This window comes from Sciurus vulgaris, assembly GCF_902686455.1.
Source record: "Sciurus vulgaris genome assembly, chromosome: 1".
Taxonomy (NCBI): Eukaryota; Metazoa; Chordata; class Mammalia; order Rodentia; family Sciuridae; genus Sciurus; species Sciurus vulgaris.
In genome coordinates this window covers 65819544-65845191 of record NC_136461.1, presented here as the reverse complement: position 1 = coordinate 65845191, position 25648 = coordinate 65819544, and the positions used below count along the sequence as shown (strand labels likewise).

Below are 25648 nucleotides of genomic sequence, written 5' to 3'. Positions count from 1 at the left end.
GAAAAAAAATCTTTTAATATAGTTTTGATTTTTTGAATCATATTTTTTATTATATTCAGAAAATAAAACTGGCTAAACATGGATGAGGGAAAAACAAACAGAAGCAAAAGGACTCAACGATATTTCAAACAAAGAGCATAGACACCAGAGACAGAACTATTCCAAATAACTTGTGAATACAAAACTTCAAATCTATATAATTTATACACACACACACACACACAATAAAGACAAAATGGAGTACATTCAGACTTTGAACTCTTATTAATAGGTTTATTTTTCATAGTATTATCAATATAACAATACTAAAACTGGTTGGAATAAATTGTAGGACTAAGCAAATGAGAGCATGTTTGAGTAAATATTTTTACAGGAAAGTTAAGGAATAGCCTTGAGATGAGAATGAAGCATAATTATGAATTCATCATTTCTAATAAACATGTTTTTCTTTTTTTTTTTTTTTCTTTTTGGTACTAAGGATTGAACCCAGAAGCACTTAACCACTGAGCAACATCCCCAGCCCTTTTTTGTATTTTATCTAGATACAGGGTCTCACTGAGTTGCTTAGGGCTTCACTAAGTTGCTGGCTTTGAACTTGCAATCCTCCTGCCTCAACTTTCTGAGTTGCTGGGATCATAGGCATGCACCACCACACCCAGCATAAACATGTTTTTCTAATGCTATCACGGAAAAGACCTAGAAATAATAAAACTCCAGTAGCAATGAAAGACTACTACTCCTAACTTGAGTTTGAAATATCAAGAACCTGAATTTGAAATATCATTTTAAAAAATCAGGGCTCCTGCTGGGCATGGTGGCACACATCTGTAATCCCAGCAGCTCAGGAGGCTGAGGATTACAGGAGGATCTCAAGTTCAAAGCCAGCCTCAGCAAACATAAGGCTGAGCAACTAAGCCTAAGCAACTCAGTAAGACTCTGTCTCTAAATAAAATATAACATAGGGTTAAGGATGTGGCTCAGTGATCGAGTGCCACTGAGTACCAAAAAAAAAAAAAAAAAACAAACTCCTTAGAAAAATGGTTGAGTCTGGGCCTGGGAAAAGGAAGATATAAGATGAGCCTAGAACATCTTGTGCCAGAAAGTAAGGAACTGCTCTATAAAATGATGAGAGCCATATTGAAAGAGCCAGCTTACCAGATTTCTACAGGTCAAATCTCAGGAAATTTGACCATCAAAATAAATGATAATACTAGCTTAGAACCCATTGAATAAAATAAAAAATAATGTACTCATGCTAATAAATAAATAAATAAGGACCAGCTTTTAAAAAAAGAATGTTTTCTAAGAAATATTTAAAGAATGATGGTATTGGGAAAACTATCATTTTGCAACCATCATAGGAAAAATTGATTCAAGCAAGATACATCAATAGATGCTAGATTAGTGGGTTCTGAGTAAGGGAACAGGATATTTTCACAATGTCAAATATATCCCCACCATTATTTATTTATTTATTTATTTTTTAAAATATACATATATTTTATTGATATATATAAAATTAGAAGTGCAGTCTTTAAGAAAGAAAAAAACAAAGGATTTAGAATGTTGTTTAAAAGAAAAAAATACATATACTCGAGATGTAATATATATGCCAATCACCCTGATTGTTTTATATATTTATTAATTACAAAGGAAAATACAATACTTTCGTGGTGAAAAAGATTGGTGGACACCACCTTACACAAACGACAAAAATTAACATCATGAATAACGGGACAAACAAGCACTTTCTGATGTGGTACACTGAGGACACTGCAGTACTTACGTAATTTTCCTTCCCAAAATGCACAACCTGTCTCTAACGTGAGGAAACACCAGAAAAGACTCAAATAAAGGGGATATCCCTCAAAAGGCTAAGAAACTATTCTAGATTTTAAAAGACTAGAAAGAAAAAACCCTGGAGGCTCAAGATGACAGACTAATGACACCCAGCACTAATTTGCTCCTCCCAGGGAAACAAAGCCCAGGTGTGTAACTGCTCTTGGTGTTTGTGGCTATGGATGAGCACTGTAAATTGACAGCAAAGGAAACAAAACCTGGTGAAAGCCAGAGAGTAAAGAGAATAACAAAGCAAAAGAATTTTCAGTGCCTGGCACCTTCTAAGGGAATAAAAGTAAAACAGGAAAAGTTGCAGTATAACACAGAAGACAGCACCCTGCCAACAATTTAAGTAGGTGACAAGGACTATGCACTGCAAGTTAGCTTTAGAGAAGAAATTCACCTATCCCTCAGCAAACAGTGCTTGAGCCAGGAGCCATCTTGAGATAGGTCCTATTGCCAGAGACTAAACTGCTCTGGGGATCAGAAAACCTGGCAAAATCACATCTCAGGGTTCCTGTGGACACTCGCTGCATTGTCTGGACAGGCAGTGACCACATGAGACAAGTGAGGCTTAGGAGTGTCTCCATAGCAATTCTGACCTCTACAACATGAATGAAACCAACTGAGTGTGCTTCTGCATGACCAGTCTGAGGTACAAGGATCAAGGCTAGCTGACCACAGAGTCCTTGTATCGTCCCCTCCAGTTCAGAACTCAGTGGTTCAATTGCTCCCCACATCCTTGGAGAAATTCTGGGCATCAGCTACAGCTTTGCCATCTGCCAGGACACCCAGGACAAAGACTAAAACCCTCAGAAGCACACATACAGCTAGCACAGTCCACATTCTGCCAAAATTCAGCTGATGGGAAGGGCTTGTGTGGCCTCTGGATGCACCCTGGGTACACAGACTAAAAACCTTGTGAAAGAATATACCCCTGGCAAGATCAACATTCTGCCTTGACCTGTTCAGCAAGAAACACAGGGTGCAACCTGGGTACCACCCCAAACTCACTTGGCAAGAGCTAAGAGAAACTATAGCAAGCTGTAGTTGAAACACACTCCTACCCCCATACCTGGTGAAGTTATCTGAGTGCCTACCCCCAACCTTAGAAGTTATCTGAGTGCCTTGGAGGAATTTTGTTGTTGTTGTTGTTGTCTATTCTACCTTTTTATGTCCTTACTTTTGTTTCTTTTTTAATTTGATTTTTTCTTTTTTCTTCTTGCTCATGTCTTTCCCTTTTATTTTTGATATCATTTTCCCTATTCTTCTTTTGTTTTTATCTATTTTTATTATTCACTTTTTAATTATTTCTCTCTTTCTCTTGCTCTTTTACTTTTTTTCCCCTTCCAGTGCTGAGAATTGAACCCAGGGCCTCAGATGCTCTGTCTCTAAGGCATATTCCCATAAGCTCAGCACCAGTCACAACCCAGTCCTACTAATATCCTGGCAGATACTTCTACTTAAAGAAAAGGAAGACATAAGATCTCAACTGTCCACCCATACTAAGTGTGCACAGATAAGGGAGGCTAAGGACTATATCCTAGACTATATCCTGTGTTATTCCCACAGTAACAGAAAAACACAATGGTTAATGGCATCACATCTATATGGATCCATCTTGGTCACACCTGGTCCAATCATGCAGAACTGTTACATCTGAAGATGAGTTCCACAGAGAGGAAGTTGTCATTCCAAGCCCCTTCCCATTCCCATGAACTACCAGTTTCCAATAAGAAGACAGAAGCTTCAGGCCCTTCAACAACACTGAAGTAAGCAGCATCAGAATCATTTCAAGTAACAGTGCTATTGACAACAACAGTACCTGTGGAAAACCCAACTCCAGAGGGGTTCCACTCCCAAAACAAAAGTAGCCAGAGGGCACATCCCACATACTCTGCTGTCTACACCATATCTGCCTGAAGTAGAAGAGTGTCTCCACTCTTAGAAGGCTTACAGAGAAACTGGATCTTTTCAAATTCAATATAGAATGCTCTGTGCCCAAATCCATAAATCACAACCAAACAAGCTACAAGGAGATTACACTATGGAGTCAGGTTAGAAATAAACACAACACTATACAACAAACCACTGCAGTCACACTGGCATTAAAAAAAAATTCATACCATAAGGCCAACACGCAAAAACAGAAGAGATACTGGTCCCAACAGATGGGAAATCTCAACACTGATGGACAAATAAGAACAAACAAGGTGATCTATCACTTCCTAAGGGTCACAGTACTAAAAAAAGGGAAAAAGAATGAATGAATGAAAAGAGCATACAAGATCTCTGGGACACCATTAAAAGATCAAACATCCATGGATACAGAAAACATAGTGAAATAATAGCAGAAAATGCCCCATATCTTAGGAAAGACATGAACATCCAGGTGCAGGAGGCATTTAGAACTCTAAACAGACATGACCAGAAAAGAACATCTCCACAACATATTATAGTAAAATTGCCAAAAGTACCCAAGAAATAAAGAATATTAAAAGTTGCAAGTTAGCCACAGTGGCGCATGCCTGTAATGGTCAAAGGTCACGCTGGAGGAAAGTTGCTCAGCTTGTGTCAACCAAAAAGGAGTGAGGGAGAAAATAAACCAGAGCACCCAATAGTGACATACTTCCTCCAACTAGGTCCTACCTCCCTTCAGTTCAGCTATCAATTATATATTCAGCTATTATATATATTATATATAATTATATATTATATATTCAGCTATTAATGAATAATCCATCAAATGGACTAATTCACTGATAAGGTTACAGTCCTCATGATCCAATCATATTGGGGAACCATGCTTTTAACCAGAAACTTTAGGGGACATTTCAGATCCAAACCATACACTGGGAAAAAACAAAGTATTTCCCCTAGGATCAGAAACAAGACAAAGTTGTCTACTCTCATCACTCTTATTCAATATAGTATTAGAAGTGCTAGCCAGAGAAACCAGGCAAGAGAAAGAAATGAAAGGCGTACAAACTGGAAAGGAGGAAGTCAAATACCCCATATGTAGATATGACTCAGTACACAGAAAATCCTAAAGACTCCATCAAAAGACTTTTAGAGCTGATGAATTCACTTAAATACCCGTATACAAAAATCAAAACACAAAAATCAGTAGCTTTTCTATACACCAATAATGAACTCACTGAGAAAAAAATCAGGAAAGCAATCTGATTCACAATAGCCAGAAAACAAATAACTAAGAATAATACCTAAGTAAGTATGTGAAATACCCTTACAATGAAAATTGCAAAACAATGAAGAAAGAAATTAAGAAAACACTAGAAGCTGAAAAGATTTCCCATGTTCATGGAGTGGGAAAATTAATGTTGATAAAATGGCCATACTACCCAAAGTGATCTACAGATTCAATGCAATCTTAATCAACAATGACATTCTTCACAGAACTAGAAAAAATAATCCTAAAATTCATATAGAAACAAAAAAGACCCTGAGTAGCCAAACCAGTTCTGAGCAAAAAGAACAATGCTAGAAGCACCACAATACCAGATTTAAAAACATACTATTGAAATGGTAATAAAATCAATATGGTACTGGCATAAAAACAGACCCATAGACCAATAGAAGAGAAGTAGAATAAAAGACCCAGAAGTTAAGTCCATACATCTTCAGCCAACTGTTCTTAACAAAGGTGCTAAAAACATGTTAGAAAAAGGTTAGCGTCTTCAACAAAAGATGCTGGGAAAAGTGGATACTTACATGCAGATGATTGAACCTAGACCCTGTCTCAAGATAAAAAATAAAAAGGTCTGGGATGTGGCTCAGTGGTTAAGCACCCCTGGATTCAATTCCTGGTACAGGGAGAAAAAAAAAAATTTAACAAAATAAAACATATAATCCAATCAATAAATGGGCAAATGGTCTGAATACACGCTTCATAAATGTAAGTGCAAATGGCCAATAAATATATGAAAAATTATCAATATCTAATAGCTATCAGGGAAATGCAAATCAAAACAACATTGAGATTTCATCTCACCCCAGGAAGAACAGCTACTATCAAAAAACCAAAAAATAAGCCAGATTTTAAAATTTTATAACTGTACTGTAGTTATATATAAGGAATATCCTTGTGCTTAGTAACTACACTCCAAGTACTAAGGGATACACGCACACACACAAGAGTTCTTTATATCTTTATACTCTTTATGTATGAAATTATCCCATTTTTTAAATTTTTATAAATAAGTGCACAGTACAATATGAATCTCTCTATTAAAGTGAATTCTGTGTTTGCTGTTTGGATTATTTTCCACTTTCTCCTTTGTCCACCATGTCCTTTGTCTCCACAGGGCTAATGACTAGTACTCTAAGGCAGGCACACGTTAGACAAGGCATTAAAAAAAATAGAAACGCGAGCTCAGAATGTCAGAGACTAACATCTAAAAAATCCACACATGTTTGCAAAACTTCCAAGCCCTTCCTTCTGACATTAGAAAGTCACTGCTGCATATGCCTCATGTCCTGAGCTTCCCTTGGATAATCCCACATGACTTTCCCAACTCACAGATTTTCCATTTGGTCACCCACTCAACCCTCAGCACAGTCATATCTTTTGCAGAGTTAAAAATAGCCATTCTATCAAGTGGGAAGTTGAAGCACCATTTAGTTTAAGTAGATAACTTTCCTAAAACTATTTCTTTAATGATGACAACGCATCAGCAAGTCAAGATTTGGACAAAATAAAGACATGCAACATGCTGTGCTGCATGCAGCCTACCACTAATTCTTAGCTCAGTGCACAGGAATGCTAGGTCCACTGTCAGGCTTCTTGGATTCAAATCCTGAATTTCTCCAGCTGTATAACTTTGGGCAAGTTACTTTAACCTTCCTGATCCTATTTTTATACCTGCAAGATAAGAGTTGCTAATATTACCTTCCCATGGACGAATCTCACAGACATAATGTTGAACAAAAGAAGTCAGAAAAAACAGAGTTTTTAAACTTCAAGAAGCAAATAGTGACAGAAGTCAAAATAGTGGCTATAACTCTGAGAGCCATAGTGGCTACTACTCTCCCCAAAGGGGTAGAGGGGAGAGCATTTACTGAGCAGGGCCACAGAAAGGCTTCAGAGCAGTACAAACAGAATTTTCCATTGATATGGGTAGTAGATACACAGGTGTTAAGATGTAGACATTCGGGCTGGGGAAATAGCTCAGTTGGTAGAGTGCTTGCCTCGCATGCACAAGGCCCTGGGTTCAATCGCCAGCACCCAAAAAAAAAAAAAAAAAAGATGTAGACATTCATTAAAACTTTGTTACACCTCACACAGGGGAGCATGCCTGTAAGCCCAGTAACTAAGGAAGCTGAGGCAGGAGAATAGCAAGTTCAAAGCCAGCCTCAGAAACTTAGCAAGGCCCTAAGAAACTCAGTGAAATCCTGTCTCAAAATAAAAAATAAAAAGGGCTGGGGATGTGGCTCAGTTGTTAAGCACCCTGGGTTCAATTCTGATACAAAAAAAAAAAAAAAAAAAAAGGAAACTTACACCTCAACAACATAAAAGTAAATAAAAAGAAAAGACATAATACCAACAAATAGAATTGTTGTGAGAATTAAATAAGAAAATGTATGCAAAGTGCCTAGTACATGGCAAGCATTCAGTGTAAGTCAGCTGTTATTATTACAGTTACACTCAACTCCAAGGCAGAAGGATCACCTGATCCCAGAATTTCATGGCTAGACTGGGCAACATAGCGAGAAACCATTTCAAAAGAAAAAAAAAAAATTGCTTTGCTTCTGTCCTGAACATGTACAGACTTTTTTACTTGTCATTATTCCCCAAACAATACAATAACAATTTACATAACATTTAAATTTTATATATAAGTAATCTAGAGATAATTGAAAGTATGTAGGAGGATGACATAGGTTATATGCAAATACTACAGAAAGACGAGCTTCTGAAGACTAGCATCCCCAGAGAGTCCTGGAACCAATCTCCACACAAATGCCAGGTAACAACTGTCCTTATTACAACAGAACTATTTTTAAGAGGTATCTACCTTCTTACTACTCCTTATTTTGAAAATTTTTCGTACCATTTCAAACTTCTTTCTCTTGCCTTTGTTTCTTTATATTACTGTCTCTGTATTTAAACAAATTCTGTATTTTAAAGAATTATATAGTTCGTGTAATTTTGAAGAGCAATTTTAAAGAAGTAAATAAGGTAGCTGAAAATCTGTGCAGTTAAAAGGAACCCTAAATCCCTGGATGTCAGCATGGATGTCATCTGATTTTAGAGCTGCAAAACTGGAAAAACTTACATGAACAGGCATCAGGAACAGTCTTTCCTTTTCAATAAGTTCTATATTCAAGAGGAAGTTTAAACCAAAGGGAAGAAATTCAAAGAAAGGGTAAACAAAAAATGATGTCTTTCAACATTTTTTTAAATGAAAGTAAAACTAACGTTACCAATTCATGCATGCCTGCTGAGCCAGCTCTCACCCTGAAGATCATTTCTAACTGTCATTGACCTGGTAGATTTTCTTAAATATTACCCTCAATTAGGTCACACTGTTTTGGTTTGCTTTGTAACTTACCTTGATAAAAGCATAGCCAACACCATTATCTGTGATGGTGAGTCCAAGTGAATCTTCAGATTTATACACATTCACTTCTTTTTTTAGTCCTTTCACATGGGCAAATATGAAATCTTCAAGACCTAATTGCCCTCCTAGGAGTTTTTCCATGTCGATTTTAGGTGTGTTTAAAGTACAATATAAGATCTACAAAGAGAAAGAAATATATTGTCAGTTCCCATCAGAAAAACATTCTGGTCATCACCTTATTTGATAAATATTGAGTGAAATAGTCCTAAATTTATGATGTCTAAGTCCACATATAAAATGTGTTCATATGTTGGCTGGACAAAATCTGAGACTCATTTTCATGTAAAGACATTAGATAACATGTACTGTTTTCCATAGGTCTCACAATAGCTTTATAAAGTACCACTTTATTTCCATATCACAAACAGGAAATTGGGGCATAGAAATATAGTTTTCCTAAAGACACAAAGCCAGTACCTGTCAATGTCAAGGATTTAAGGTCAGGCCCTTCCACTTCTTAGGGGCTTCAACTGTATGACCTGCTATTTACAAGGATGAAATCAAAGACTATATTCCAAAAGATCTGCATAGCATATTCTGCATGATACACACACAGCAATGAAAATACAGGTAAACCTACATGTGAAAACTGATACTTGTATTTTTTTAAAAGAAAATTTTATTTATCTTGCATTACAGTGCTTTAAAAAAAAACAATTTCATGGCTGGCATGGTGATGCACCACCTATAATCCCAGCAACTCGGGAGGCTAAGGCAAGAGGATCACAAGTTAAAGGCCAGCCTCAGCAACTTAATGAGACTATAAGCAACTTAGTAACACTCTGTCTCAAAATAAAAACAAAAGAGCAGGAGATGAAGCAACATGTCCCTGGGTTCAATCCCTAGGACCAAAAAAAAATCTCATTAGTGAATGAGATGTAAAAAGTAAAAATGTTTTAGGGCTAAGGTAAAATTTAAAGACTGAGAAATCCAAACCTCAATTTTAAGGAGGGACTGAGGTTTGGAGGAGTTAAAGCAACTTACCCAAATTCACGGAATAGTAAAAAGGTAACAAAAAAAATTACCCTTAATAGTTAGAAAATTGTGTGGACACTTTAAAGAGTCTTCGTAAGTTTGGCAAGTCTCTATTTGACCTCTTTTCCCTTCAGAAATATGATTCATTTTACTAAAATATGCAGTGCCACTCTTAAGTTTGTTAACCATAATCTGAATAGTTTGGAGGTCCAAATACAAGATTATGGAAGAGAGGAAAGGTGAGAATGTATCGCTGATTTAAAAATCAAATTCAATAAACAGGAATTGAATATCTTCTATGTACCAAATCAAAAAGACATTTTAATATGGCTATTTTATGCCCACATGGCTAAATGGAATTTTTATCTCTTTTTTTATTATCAAGTCCTGTTCACTTTAGATACTGCTAACTCTCTGTTAGTCAGCTTTGCATAACTACAATGAAATACCTGGGGGAGCCCACTGATAAAGAGAAACATTTATTTAACTCATGTTTTAGAGATTAAAGTACAGATGAAATGACCCCATCTGCTTGGGCTCTGAAGGTGATGGGGGGAACAGAGCAGGTGAGAGCACATCATGGCAAGAATGTGGGGGGCAGAGAGTTCACATGGTCAAACAGGAAGTCAGAGAGGGAGACTGGGTCCCACAATCCATTCCAAGGGACACTTCCCTAATGACCTAAGGACCTCTAACTAGGCCCTACCTCCCAAAGGTTCCACCACCTCTCCACATGTCACCTTGTGGACCAACTCTCTAAACACCATGAATCCTTGGGATGGTCAGACTGTTAGTGAAAGCTCAGTCCTTGTCCCCATGCCAGTCCAATAATGAAGATAAGATTTGGGGAAAAAAAAGAAAAAGAAGTTGCATTGCTTTGCTAGCAAAGGAGAAAAGCAGGGACTCCTGTCCTGGAGGCTGAGATTCTCCCCCTCAGGAGGAATAGGCATTTTTTTTAAAGAGGTGATTCAAAGGCTACATTCTCTGTCTGTAGCTGTAGTTCACTTGTTAATGTGGAATACAGTCATTTCTTTGATCTTCTGGTGCCATACCCAAGACTGGATTACCTCGTTCTTGTGGTGGTTGTGGGCACAAGGACAGATAACTCTGCCTAGGATGGGCAGGAATGGTAATCCTGTTTCCCCTGAGATTAGGAAAAGGGAGAGATTAGGAAAGGTGAGAGAGAGAGAGGAAGAGAAAGAAACACGTCTGTTTTAAAAATAAGAAGTAAAGATAGTAGACTGAGACAGTATTACCCTATGTATACATATGATTACATGAATGGTGTGAATCTACATCGTGTACAACCATAGAAATGAAAAGTTGTGTCCCATTTGTGTACAATGAATTAAAATGCAGTCTGGAAAAATAATTTTTTAAAAAATAAAAAATAAAAATAACTGAAGAAACCCCGCCCCCCCCCAAAAAAAAAGGAGAAGTGGCAGAGCAGCAAGGACTATATTCAGAGCATAAAGTGGCCCACTGTTACAAGACCACACCCAGATCAGCACCTTCCTCCATCCCAGAGCCTCACTCCAGTCCTCATTCTCAACAATCCCTGCACCCCTGAGTTTTACACCATTCTCAATTCTCACCAGAACTTTGAGCCTTAACACCTCCATAATCCTCCTGAAGCTCAAAATCTGGGGGCAAGTACTATTTATCAAATGGCTTTTTAGGCCATGTCAAAATGTGCCTGATTTAGCCAGGCCGGGTGGCACATGCCTGTCATTCCAGCATTTTAGGCAGCAGAGGCAAGAGGATCCCAAGTTTGAGGCCAGCCTCAGCAATTTAGCAAGATCCTTTCTCAAAAATAAAGAATAAAAAGGCTGGGGATGTAACTCAGTAGTAAAAGTGTGCTGGGTTCAATCCCCATACCAAAAAATAATAATAATAATAGTAATACCTGTGTCTAATTTAGAAGAACTTTATAAAATGAAGCTCTCTCTGCTACACAATTAAAAGTTTACAGTGGTCAACAAAGGAGTTAAGTAAGGAAAAGACCCCTGTATACACAACAGTGAATGCCTACAGGAAAAACTAATGTCCCACCCTTTTCCTCTTTTCATCCTGGTCTTTCATGAGCCTTTCATGCAACTCTCTATGTTCCTAGAATGGGTAAAAATATATTCGGCCTTGTGCCCAATAAGTTTTTACAAATATCCTCTACTGTAAAAACTGTAATATTCCCAGTGGGTAAAAAGCTAAGCCAAGAATGGTTTCTGCTTGTAATTGTAAAATCAATGACATAATCAGTCCATTGACAAAAACCATTATAAATGGTTGGAAGGGAAAGGAATTATTCACAGCTCTTCTGACCTCCTTTTTCAAAATCATGGGAAGTAAGAAGAAATAATAAACACAGTTCTCTCCTTGCCTTATTTTCCATGAATCTGTCAATCATATTCATAGCATATCTCAAACACCCCTAACATGAAAGCAACTTCACAGTTAAATAGGAAACAAAAGATTAAAACATAATGATAATATAAACAGGCTAGGAGGAAACCCAAAAAAGAAAATTTCACATAAACTGACCTACTAGTTACTAAGCCACTTCCTTTCTTTCAATTTATCACATGCCTTTATGCAGAGCAAACACTGGATTTCCTGTAGATAGAAGCCTTTGCCATTATGCTTCCTCCCCTGAAAAATAACACTCCTTTCCGTGCAGCCAGAAGTTGGCAGGAAGCTTTACTTTTTTATTTATTTATTTATTTTAATAAAAGGAGTGGAGCCAGCTATATCCTTCACTGACCAGAGCTTAAAGGGAAGTTGTATTGAAAACCCACAGGAATGGGATGGCCACTAGGAGGTGAAGTAAGAGTCCTCCTTAGCAGCATGTAACTAAAGCACCAAGACTTCATTCAGATGAGTTCTCCACGTGAGACTAAGAACCTACCGTTCACTCTATATAGATGCACATCTTTCAGCAAAGATATCTCTAAGTGTGTGATAGAGATCTAGAAACTCAAACACAGGGCTGGGAATATAGCTCAGTGGTAGAACACTATCTTGCATGCACGAGGCCTGGGTTCAATTCCCAATACCAAGAAAGAAAAAAACTGGATTAGCCAGGCACAGTGGTGCATGCCTGTAATCTCAGCAACTTGGGAAGCTAAAGCAAAAGGATAACAAGTACAAGGCCAGTCTCAGCAACTTAGTAAGACCCTGTCTCAAAATTTAAAAATTAAGGGAACTGAGGACGTAACTCAGTGGTAAATCACCCTTGGATTAAATCCCCAGTACAAAAAAATAAAAGAAAGAAAGAAAAGAAAAGAAAAGAAAAGAAATTCAAAACCATCCTCATAGATACTGTATTTTAAACTAGGTAATCAGTGCTATCCCACCTTCTAAAGGCTGCATAGTTCTTATTCATCCACTCATCAAATACACATTGAATGTCTGGTTTTTGTCGAATTCTATGTTAGACACAATAAATATCATAGTCATGAGGAACTCTCAGGCTGGTAGATGATCCACTGAGGTACAGTAAGGCAACACAGAGCCAACTATAATGTAATAAAATCCATAAATTTTTAAACCAAGGAGAATCTAAAATACATACCATGAACTTTCCTAACCTCTCATAGAGGTCCTCTATTCAAAATCTAAAATGCCTGTCTGACGACCACCCCCACTCCACCCCTACACCCTTGTCTGTTGAGACCAAATGTGACAGCCTAGGTGGAGTTAAAACCTAATAATCACTCTTTCCACTTTGCTCACGTAATAAAAAAACCTAGTACCTCTTTGAGTGTCTGAGTCACCTTGCCTGAAGTCCACTTGGTTTAACACACATTTGTCACTCCCACTCTGCTGAGAGAGGGGGATCTTAGTCATCTTTCTCTCTCCTCCAATGTCTAACACAGGAACTTACTTGCTCAGTTTATATCTGAATGGCGTTTAAAGGGCATATTCACTTACCTCATCTAACATGGCACACCTGCATACTGGATTTTATTATCCTCATTTTGTAGACAAGAAAATTGTGACTTTATCCAATTAATACAAAAACTACATGTTTTCTGTTAAAAAGAAACATAAGGGCTGGAGGTGTTGCTCAGTGGCAGAGCTTGTACTTAGCACGCATGAGGCCCTGGGCTCAATCTTCAACACCAAAAAAATAAAGTAAAATGAAAGGAAACAGGATAGGGAAAAAAAAGAGAAAAGAAAAAAAACAAAGACTTGGTCATGTTTAAAACATTCCTCTAGGAAATGTGTGCTTCTAAAGAATAAATATGTTAGATAAAAGGCAGTAAATACAATACTTTTTATCTTTTACACTCTGGTAGATAAATTAAATTTTAAAAATTAAGAAAGCAAATTTATGGCAAGGCATCATGCAATTATGAAGAAAATGACTTAACCATTACATACAATAAATAACTTTTGTTTTTCATGGAATCCTGAACACATTCTAAGGTTATCTATATTAGGTGTTTTACCATCATCATTGCCTATTTTCATAAGAAAAACTGATTATTTTTCATGATTATTTCATTTTTTTAGAGCAGTATTTCCCAAAAGAAATATAATACGAACCACACAATTTTGCATTTTCTAATAGTCACATTTTAAAAAGTAAAGCTGGGCATGATAAGCACACACCTGTCATCCCAGTGAGGCAAGATCTCAAGTTCAAGGCCAGTCTCAGCAATTTAACAAGAACCTCAGTGACTTAGCTAGAACCTGTCTCAAAATTAAAGAAATAGTAATAAAAAGAATTTTTAAAAATAAAGAACAAGAGGCTGGGGTTGAGGCTCAGTGACAGAGCACTTGCCTGGATGTGTGAGGCACTGTGCTCAATTCTCAGCACCACGTATAAATAAATATATTAAAATAAAGGTCCATTAAAAAAAAAAAAAAAACAAAGAACAAAAGCAAACAAAAATATGTGAAATTTAATTTACAATTTAATTATATAACCCAGTATAATCAAAATATTATAATTTCAACATATAAATATAAAAATTATTAATAAGATAGTTTGCATTTTTGTATAAGGCTTTTAAGATCTGATAGGTAGTTACCCGTATGTCTTTTCTCAATTTAGACTAGCAAGTCACATTTAAAGTATTCAGTATCCATATATGGGCAGATCAGTTGTAAAATTGCATGTCTTTATTAATATCATACTTTGTGTTTTTCCCATTTCTGTAATCTGATCAAGTCATTTCCTCAGACAAAAATGCCATACCTTGAAACCAACTTCTAAACCCAGTTTATGCTATCAAAATCTTCTCTATCCAATGAAGTCTAACTAATTTTTTTCCACTATTACCCTAGGGTAATGTTATTTTTTCATCTTCTACATACCTATTAGATTTCATACTACTCTTGTGAGATAGCCACAAGCTATTTGTAAACTTTCAGTTGACAGGGATTTTATCTTATTGTCTTGTCTTTCACATGCCTATCACTATCTTCTGTATAGGGAGGGAGAGATTAATAGAAGTAGAAAGCTTTTTCCCTTTGGGGCTACAAGATGGAGGACCTTGGATTGTTATTACTGTGCTGATATCAATATCTATCCTACCCATTCCCTTGCCCTTAATTTTTCTCTGGAAACCTCTCCATTTAAGCCACAGGATAGTTTGAATGGAAGTAACCCCACCCTTAGTTCCATTGAGATTGAGTCATGATTGGGTTTAATACATTTAATGACTAAGTCATAATCCAATTTAGTCCAAGAAGATTCAAGAAAGAATTTGTTAGAGTTTCTGGAGAAAGAATCTTTTGTTTTCCGTAGAAGCTACTAAAAGGTGACACCCTTTCTGTACCTCTCCATCCCCACCCCCTCCACTTCCCCAACTCCTGTTCACAAACCACAGGAGTGAGACTGGGACAAAGCTGACAGAGAGGACAAAGCCACTGAATCCCATCTTACCTAAATACAGTCAGTGGTCCATTCTTTTCCCTAGTAACACAAACTCACATATGCACATAAGCACCTCCCATGTGCTTAGGAGGAAAATGATTCACATCCCCTGTTCCAGACATAACATTTAACTAGTCTAAGCAGTGATTTAGGAGTAGATGTATGGCTCAATGCTAGCCAATAAGCTATGAGAAGAGGACATCCAGAAAGTTTCTGGAAAGTTCTTAAGCTCTTAAACAAAGAGGAGACAACCCCTTTTTTCCCCAGGATATTGCCTTATCTGGAAGTGGTCTAGAAACTTCATTACCATTGAGGTATCACCATCTTACTGTTAGCTGAGAAAGAAACCAAAGCCAAGAATAGAAAAAAACAAAGAAGATCCTTGATGACTCACTCTCATTTATACAAAATAATAAACTATCTTGTTTTAGCCAGCTTTAGAAGGCAGTTTTCTGTTACTTTCAAAAGAAAACACATGATCTGATGCACTGTCTTAACCCATAGTCACATAAGCCAATTATTTCACTAATTTTTTCTGGGTAGGATTTTCTGTTGTTGTCAACTATAAGATTCCTGATAGAATGATTCCTTGTATCTTTACAATTCGTCACAGTTTAAAAGTTCTATTTGTCTCATTTTATCCTTTTTAAAATATGTAAAGTGCATGGTGATTTGTGTTTCTTTTAATGCACTGAGGTACTGTGGTGTCTATAGTACTTCATATTCCGCCTCATATTCATATTCTATACCCTCTAACAAAAATTTCAGTCAATTCTTCCCCCTTTACTTTAAATATCAATAAAATAAATCAATCTCTTAGGAATTATCTTGTCCTTGTAATGGCTGATAAACAGAAGAAAATAAAAGGAAAGGCAAGAGAAGAAAATGATGAATTAAGAGGTAAGATCCAAGGTCTAGTTCCAATAATATGTTTCAAGTCTTTTGGCTTCTTGGATTCACATGTAAATCATGACATTAATAAAGCTTGGACTACATCACAGAACTGTTACAAAAATTCAGTAAAAGACTATAAAAAGTACTTTATAAATTCTAAAGGTTTTTATTATTATTCCTGTAATACAGGTGCTTCCTGAACAATAGAGTACTTGAGAGCTTAAACTGCATGACTTCTGCTAAAGATATTACGATTTTCTTCTTTTTTTAATATCATAACTAGGATAAATTCCAAATTCCCCATAAACTGTATTTCCCATTACCCTTCAACTTTTTTATTGAAAGATAACTCACAGACAGCGGGTTTTTTTCTTTTGGGGGGGGTGTTGAAAGATAACTCATAGATAGTGGGGGTTTTGGGGGGGGTTATTTTTGTTTTTGTTTGATACTGGGGATTGAACTCAGGGGTGCTTTAACACTGAATTGCACCCCCAGTCCTTGGGTATTTTTGTGGGGGGGGGGCGGAGTTTGTCTGTTTTTGAGACAGGGGTCTGGTTAAGCTGCTTAGGGCCTTGCTAAGTTGCTAAGGCTGATCTCAAACTTGCAATCCTCCTGCATCAGCCTCTAGGATTACAGGCATGTGACACCACACCTGACTCATGGACGGTATTTTTACTGTGCATTCATATTTTAATTGCTATTTTCTTCAGTATTTTCAAATTCTTACCACATGGCTATGACTATTTACCATTGAAACTCATATGGCTAGTATGATAAAGGTCTGAACCATTGCATAGAGTCAGTAATATAAATTAATATTGCTTATTCTCCAATGGCACCATTATCTGTTCCCCCAATGTACTTTGTAAACAGCACTATAGAAACGATTTGTCATCAGTGCTTCAAAAGATATTAAGGAGCATAATGGTGCACACCCGTAATCCCAGCAACATGGGAGGCTGACGCAGGAGCATCACAAGTTCAAGACCAGCCTAGGCAATTTAGCAAGATGTTAAGCAATTTAGAAAGATCCTATCTCAAAATAAAAAATAAAAAGGCTAGGGATGTGGCTCAGTGGTTAAACTCCCTGGGTTCAATCCCTGGTACCTAAAGAAAAAAAAAAAAAGATATAGACCATAAAGAGGTTGAAAAAAATTCCTCCAAGGGCTGGGTGTGGTAGTGCACACCTATAATCCCAGCAACTGATGAGAGTTAGGAAGGAGGATCTCAAATTCAAGGCCAACCTGGACGACTTTTTAAGACCCTGGAGAAAAAAAAAATATACAAACTCCTCAAAATCTGGGGGTTTTTTGGCGGGGGAAGAGGGCAGGTACCAGGGATTGAACCCAGGGGCACTTAACCACTGAGCCACATCCCCAGCCCTTTTTATTTTTTATTTTGAGACAGGGTCTCACTAAATTACTTACAGTCTCCCTAAGATGCTGAAGCTAACTTCAAACCTGTTATCCTCCTGCCTCAGGCTCCCCAGCTGCTGGAATTACAGGTGTGCACAACCACTCACTCCTGGCTCAAAATCATTTTTAAAACTCCAGGAAGTCCATTTCCAACTTTCTTTTGTTTAATGTTCCTTAAACAGGAACTGAGCTGGCCAAATATTCTACACGTTCCAAAGATATCTGAAAAAAAATTATGAGCTTGTGCAGCTGGAGTTAATGTTATTCATGGATGTGATTATAAACACAAGTAACTAGAACAGTTACCTCTTGTAACTTCCTGAAGTGGCAGTACTAGTAAACATTTTTATTTAATGACTTTCATATATCTCAGTCTTCCCAAGAAGCTTCCTTTGTACACTTCATCTCAAATAAGCACTGTACAATATCAGCCAAAATCATTATAGAAAATAAAGAAACAGCATAATAATAAACCTCGTATAATATTAATTAGCCCTTACTTTCATTAGGAGTTATTATCATATCTTTACATATAAGAAAACACTTGGGTTATGTTTTCATTATTAATGACTAAGGTTTTATCTGGGCTGTTATTATTTAAGTGTCAAAAATGCCTTCTCAAAGAGAAAAAAAAATGTTATTTTACCTCCAACTAGGTGATTGCTCTTAAAATAGTAGGAATTAAAGATGACTTAAAATTATGAACAAAATAATTATGGGGGTGGGGAAGATTACCCACTTACCCTGAGTACTTGAACAGAATCATCCCTAGCCAAGTCACATGTAAAGAACTACATTACTCAAATACTTCCAAAAAGTTCAGTGTCTTAAGCTACACAAAACCAAAATATTTGGTAAAGGTGTTGTATCAAGGAACTTTTATAACTCAATCTTCTTCAATTATAATCATAGACTGGGGCAACTACTCGACCCTCTTAGTTGTATGCAGTTTGGATACTGATTCCCACGTCCACTAAAGTACTGTGAAAGCAAAAACTGGAGAGATGAAGTTCTGTAAGGATAAAAAGAACATTAATTATTAAAGTACAAGAAACACTGATTACCTATGTGCAATCAGCTACTTGCATATTTTATTTCATTTAATTCTTACAGTTCTAAGTTACAGATTGAACATCCCTAAACCAAAAATGCAAAATCCAAAATGTTTGAAAATCCAAAAATTCTTATGCACCAACATGCTGCCAAAAGTGAAATACTCTACACCACAAAACTTTCATTCACAAAAATATTTAAAATATTGCATAAAATATCAGTCTACATGTATATGGGGTTTATGAAACATAAATGAATTTTGTGGGTAGATCTGGGTCCCAACCTCTAGCTACTTTATTATGTGTATGGAAATATTCCAAAATCCAAAAAAATTTGAAATTCTATAATCCAAAACAGTTTTAGTTCCAAGCATTTCAGATAATGGCCAGTCAACCTGTGTACCTTCTTTGTGTGTGTGTGTGTGTGTGTGTGTGTGTGTACGTGTGTATGTTGGGTGGATTGAACCCAAGCCCAGGGTTTCACACATGATAAGCACATACTCTACCACTGAGCTATATCTCCAGTTCTACCCATGTTTTACAGCTCAGAAAATAATGGTTTAGAGAAAATTACTTGTGTAGAGTCACATACTGCAAGTAGAACTCCAACACTGGTTGTTTAACTTCAAGCTCTTTTCCCTGAAATGCTTTTCTGACATCTAAGGGTCATCTAAGACACCAGTCACTTCCTAATGCCTAGTTCAACTCATTATTATGAGTCAGGCATGAAAGAAAGTATTCTATGCCCTGTGCAGACAAGAAAATCACCTCAAACCCATTAAAAGATCTAAATTCACACAGCTAGTTTAGAATTTAAAACTCCTGAAAAGCAGAAACTATATAGTTTTATGCTTTACATAGAGTCAGATAAAAGAGTAAAACAGCTTGCAAAAGAAGCTATCTGTAGCCAGGCACTGTGGCACATGCCTGTAATCCCAACGACTCGGGAGCTGAGGCAGGAGGATCTCAAGTTCAAAGTCAGTCTCATTAACTTAGTGAGGCCCTAAGCAGCTTAGTCAGACCGTGTCTCAAAATAAAAAATAAACAAGGTGGGGAATGTGGATTAGTGGGTGAGCACCTCTGGGTTCAATTCCTGGTACAAAATTTTAAAAAAGCTATTCATAAAGGGACTCTAAAAGTTAAACATATTAGGTGGCTTAACAAATATCAAAACAGCAAAATACATCACTGTTTAATTTGAATCACTGTAAATAATTTTTTAAAATATCTCTTCCAGTTAAATAATTTTAAAACTGGTTACATTTCTTTCTTTTATTATAAACACAGACATTTAAAGTCTCATTCTTATGATTTTCCAGTATAATATATATATTATATTTCTAAGATTTATTTTAAAATACATATCATTTTATATATGTAATACCTTTACCTTCACCTTGTCAATAGCTGCACTCATCTAGAAACAAGCTTCACAGCTTGGAAAGATATAAAATTGGCAACAAGACAGATATTTAGAAACATGATACTGTATGCTCTATTTAGACCTTCATGAGGATATTGTATAAAGCCCTGCCTCGAACTGGGTAGAACTTTCTATAAATGATTCACTTCTAAATTAGCTGCCCTAGGTCAGCAGTGGTAAGCCTTAAATAAAAGGTGAATCATTCTTTGTACTCTTTCTTCTCCAGTACAACTACTTTTTTTCTGTGTTTTTAATGACCAAAATAGTGTAACAAAAGAATTCAATCCTCCCCCCAAAAAATGAAAGACACAGTCAAGTTTATATTTTTTATCTTCCAAATGACTTCCCAGAATAACCGAAAAAATACTTTTGGGGTAGGGTTGTGATAAAATCTAATCAAAGTAACTGTGTATCCAAGAAAATCTAAATTGCAAAGCAATTCTTGAGACATAAAAAAAGGTTAAAAGAATACAAAGAAGTTTCAGTCTTCCTTTGTGGACACGACCCAGACACTCAACCAACAAGTAAGATAAATCAAATGTGTGTAGCTATATATATATCACCTCTCCCACAATATTCTTGCAGTCAGAGATGTCTGAGCTTATTCTAATCTAATAATGCTGCAAGGTTACATGCCAATTTTAAAGACGACATAAATCATTGCTATTCCCCCTTGTCAGGTGCTGTCTCAAGTTGTCCAGCTTTCTGACCATTTATCTTCTTTAAAAAGTCTCCTTCTCTTGACACTAAAGATAGGACAAAATCTAAACAGACTGTAACAGTAGGGTGATTTATTGAAATAATAATAAATATAATAAATTATAATTTTTTAGTAAAGAGATTTGTGAAATAACCTCTTCCAGTTAACTAAACAAATACACTAATACAGTTTGTAAAACATTGCCATTTGACCTCAAAATACTCTTAATTCATTTGGTAGAATGTTCATATTGCACCGTGTTCCAATTAGCCAGGAGGCTGACTTAAAACCCTTACAATGAAATGTCTAAGGAGCCTGTGATATTTTAAAACTACCCAAATGAATCATGGAAAACTGGAAAGCAGACATGATAAGCCATTCAGGTGTCAACATGGAGCAATGAGGGGCTGGGATGCAGCTCAGCATTACAGCCCTGGGTTTGATCCCCCAACACTTCAGAAAAAGAAAGAAAAAAAAAAAAGATGAGCAATGGGGGAAGATGATCTATTCCTTACTATTCTCTAGCACAGAAATTCTGAAAGAAAAATGGGTACTTTGTGGAAGAAAAATAGGTCACTAGAGAAACTATCAGAGGGAGAGGGCCCAGGGTGAAGCAGACTCATAAGAGACTTTAGGAAATGAGGCTACAGGATTTGCCAGATGACAAGTGACAAAGAACTCAGGGTCAGCGGGTAGAGGCAAACTCACCGTCCACCTTAGACTCAAATTATTCATTAGAAAGTTGGAAAGCATAAGAAAGCACACCTATAGGTAGGGCTGGTGGGACTGATGCACAAGTAAGGTTTCCCTCCATCTGGACTGTGTGTGAGGATTCTTCTAGGCTTGAGGTTACTTGGTTTTGAACCACCTCCCACCCTGGGGCCAGTGTGCGATAGAAACAGAGAACAGAAAAAGGTGAAAAGGAGTTGCCAAGAATAGGATTCTGTCACAGGCTCAGAGATACTCAGACACAACCCTGGCTGAAAGACTGTCCTTCACTGTGAGTTGTTTTTTACCAGCTCCCTATGCCCACTCTCACCAGGCAGCTGCTTCCCACCCTCTGCTGGCCAACATTACTGCCACTCCAGGCTGTGCGACCCCTGGTCTTGGGGCAGGCACAGAACTCAGTGGGAGAGATGACCAGGCAGGGTCAGGAGACTTCCCAAAAAAGCTGGCAGGCTACACCAGGGCTTCATCCTCAACTCCCAGGAATGTGTCACCGCACCACAGCCAGGACGAGGAGTACCAGTTCCCTGGCTCCAGGCTGGGCACTGACACCATGCCCTTACTACCTGCTTCTATTTTTATGACCATGCACACTGCCCTTCCCCAATGCCTATAATGTAAAACCTTCCTCACTCCCCAGGAAACAGATTCATATATTGTTGGTGCCTAATTGGCAAAGGTATGACAAACTTCCTCATGGTATATTTTTCTTCTTTCTCCTTTTCTAGCAGGCTAATTGGTTATATGTAGGATAACTTCAATTCCCAGTTTACCTGTCATCCCAAAGTAATTATAAATACCATTCCTTTTATTCTCTGAAGTGTATGAGGCTTGAAACAAATTACATGGTCACATATTTATACTGTATTTCCTATTAAACTGATCAAATAACCATGCTCCCATTTGAGGATGTGGAAAAATCATATGATTTGGGTGTTGAGGAAAGGGAGTGGCTGATTTCTTCCTCTATCCCATGGTACTAAAGTCACCTTCCCCAGATGCCCCGACTGTGCACTTCTTGGGATAACATGGCAATGGTCCATGACTTAAACACAATAAACAAGACTCTAGCAGATTTGGTGTAGGGAGAAGTAAAAATTAGCTCTAAATGTTAAGACAAATTCTATAATAGGTACTCTCCATGCCTAGAAATATGAACAAATAAATACATATAAAGAGCTATTTTTTGCTTAGGGAAATAAACATGGACAAATGTACAAAACAATTCTGGATGAACTGGCAGATTTAATATTTTTCAAGTTAAACAGATTCTCAACTTTGTTGGCTGGGTTTACACTAAATGTTATTGAAGAACCAACCAGTCACCAGAGGAGTCCAGATTAGTTACTACAACACAGAATTCCACACTGAGGCATGTTAGTTTGAGGATTGTGTATAGAGATATGCTTTTAAGCTTGTCTTCTTTATTTTCTGGGCTTAGGCAATGGGTGGGAGAATCAAAACTGCTTGGGTCTAGAATAAAAAAAAATAGCAAGGAAAATCTGCAAAAATAAGTGTCATCCAGCATTCTATTTGAGGGAAAGAGAACTAGATCTTATTAAACCATTGTTCTGGACATCTAATATGTAATTCATTTAATTCCTATGACATCCTATAAGGCAATGTTATTTGTACACTGTAGCAGTGAGAAAATTGAGGCCAGATAGTGGCATCTCCAGGAATCAAATCCATGACATGCCATCCTCCTCTGAAACTCACCTTCCCATCTGACCTCCAAGGCTGTGCTCCTCTATCATACCTCTCTGACAGTCCATCTGCTACAGGGCTCTGTAAACCTCTCCAAAGCCACAGCAACATCTGACACCTCAAGACATTACAAAAGCTTGTCACATCACCAATGTAACCAATCATGTGTTCCACTTGCAAATTATAATCCTATAAGACTGATCCTAAAACTAAAAGGATAAAACCAACGGGAGTTCTAATTCCTGACTTCAAGTGTAGAGCAATTGCTTAATCCCAAGTAACCAGTTGTAAAGCAATGTTGCAAGAGAGGGGTTGGAGTGATACTAACCTCCAAAGAAACAGCTTGAAATTTTAGGAGGGTTTTTATGGTAGTATGATTATGTGACATCACTGATATTTAGGGGAAACTGGAAAAGGGTCAAAGATACTTTATGAATTGCAATACTTGAAAAGACTGGCTAAGTGAAAAACTGTTTTGCATTTCACATGATTTTCAAATGTCCTACTTGACATTCATACTGAGAGTAAGGAAAACACTATTTATTATTTAAGCCTAGACCCTAATTCTGTGTTACACATGAACTCATTTTTGTCCTGAATTTTCCTGAACAGAAATTACTATGTAACTCAAGAAAAGACTGCACTGGTTTGTGCAAAATCTTACCAAGAGTTGCTCATCGTTTCAGAAAAGCAAGTCACTGACAGCAATGCCGTTATATATTTCAATTTTTAACATAAAACATGTTTATCAATCTGCTCCTATTGTTGCTACATTATGATAATTCTATGAACATGCACAAATGTTACTTATACCCATTTCAAAAAGTCATATGTAAAGAAAAAGAAACATTCAGTTCAATATTGAATGTTGTCCTAATTTTACCGTTTTGAAATCCAAAATTTTCACTGTAAATAGATACAAGCACTTAACTGCTTTATTATGTCTCCAAGGATAGTTTTCCCAAATATTTGTATACTGAAAGCCATATTTCTGTCTAATATTAGAGTTAACAACATGTTTTAAATTATGCATACGGATAGGTAATGTTCAAATTTTTATTTCAGGGTAGTAAAGTAGTTAACAGGTAATACTCACTAGAGAGGAACTTTGAGCATAAGATTAAGAATATTTGTGTAAAGGGAAAAGCAAGGAATTTGGATTCAGACAGGCCTGGGGTCAAAGTCATCCCTCTGGACTGCATGACTTAAGTAATTTACTTGTAATCGGAGTTCCAGTTGTCTCATCTATGGCTTTTAGTCATTTCTAGGGGTTCTGGTAAGAATTATCATTTCAGATAAGACAGCATAGATAAGTGGTAATAGAAGGTATTCAACAATAATTCTCTCAATTTTTTTTTTTTTTTTGTACCAGGGATTGAACCCAGGGATGCTTGAACACTGAGCCACATCCTCAGCCCAACAATAATTCTCTTCTTAATTCTCAAAATATGTTTTCCTTCCCCCACTTTGATCCACATAGAGGCAGACGAACTAAGCTAGGAAGGGGAAAGTACAATGAATACAGGAGAGAGGAAACAATGAAAATTATGACCAGCACCAACATTAACCACACCCAGAACACACTGCCATTGTCTAATGAGAGCAGTTTTAAGAGGTTAAGTTCACCTGCTCGCTCTTTGTGAACTGACCCTCTGCTCCCTGCCAGTCCAACCCCCACCACTTGCCCCACCAGGGTCCTGCTGCATGTCGACTCCTCTTGTATTCTCTGGAATAGTGTTCCTTCCCACTGTAACCACAGCCTGTGCTTAGCTTGGGTAAGACTTAGTTGAAAATGGTGCTTTAATAAACCACTTCTGGTCAGTCACAATCACCAGGTTGCTGTGGGGACCCAGCTCTACATCTGAATCAGCTGCCCACATTCTGACATAGAAAAATCCAAGCAGCTGGCTCATTCCCTTTTTGTGCTCTCTCCCTCCCCAAGTTTGTTTTCATGTAAGATAGAGATTTGCCTCTCCTCCACCCCACCAAAAAAAGAGCTTAAGTTCAAGTTCTGCCTTTGATCATGAAAGGAATGAGGTTAACACCAATCCTATAGCCGCCATTAGATGAACTCAATGTACAGATATGTAAATTACTTTAAGAAAGGATACAGAATTAGCATTTCCTCAACTTTGCTACTGTGTATCGCTTCAAGGTCACTATATGCTTTGATTTTTCTCCAGGGAGATTTTTATACACATAGTAAATACACTTTCTGAACACTACTAACAGAGGGTCATACAGTTTCTAAAAAGCAAACAACTTATCACTGACAAGCTCTAAAGTCCCTTCTGGCCTTTCACATACCCAGAGAAGTCACAGGACCTCCTTGGTATTAGTCATGTCCAAGGTTCAACTTCCAGCTCTTCATTTTAATCAATAAAACCTCAGAACA

General features: G+C 37.1%; 1 protein-coding gene across 2 annotated transcripts in view; it reads right to left on the bottom strand.

The window, feature by feature from the left end:
• GIPC2 (GIPC PDZ domain containing family member 2) overlaps positions 1–25648 on the bottom strand; it is an 83048-nt gene that overhangs the window by 42142 nt on the left and 15258 nt on the right. For both annotated transcript variants that reach the window (XM_079138069.1, XM_079138068.1), the window contains exon 2: positions 8412–8597. In XM_079138069.1, the coding sequence (XP_078994195.1) occupies positions 8412–8597 (186 nt within the window). The remainder of the gene's footprint in view (positions 1–8411; positions 8598–25648) is intronic.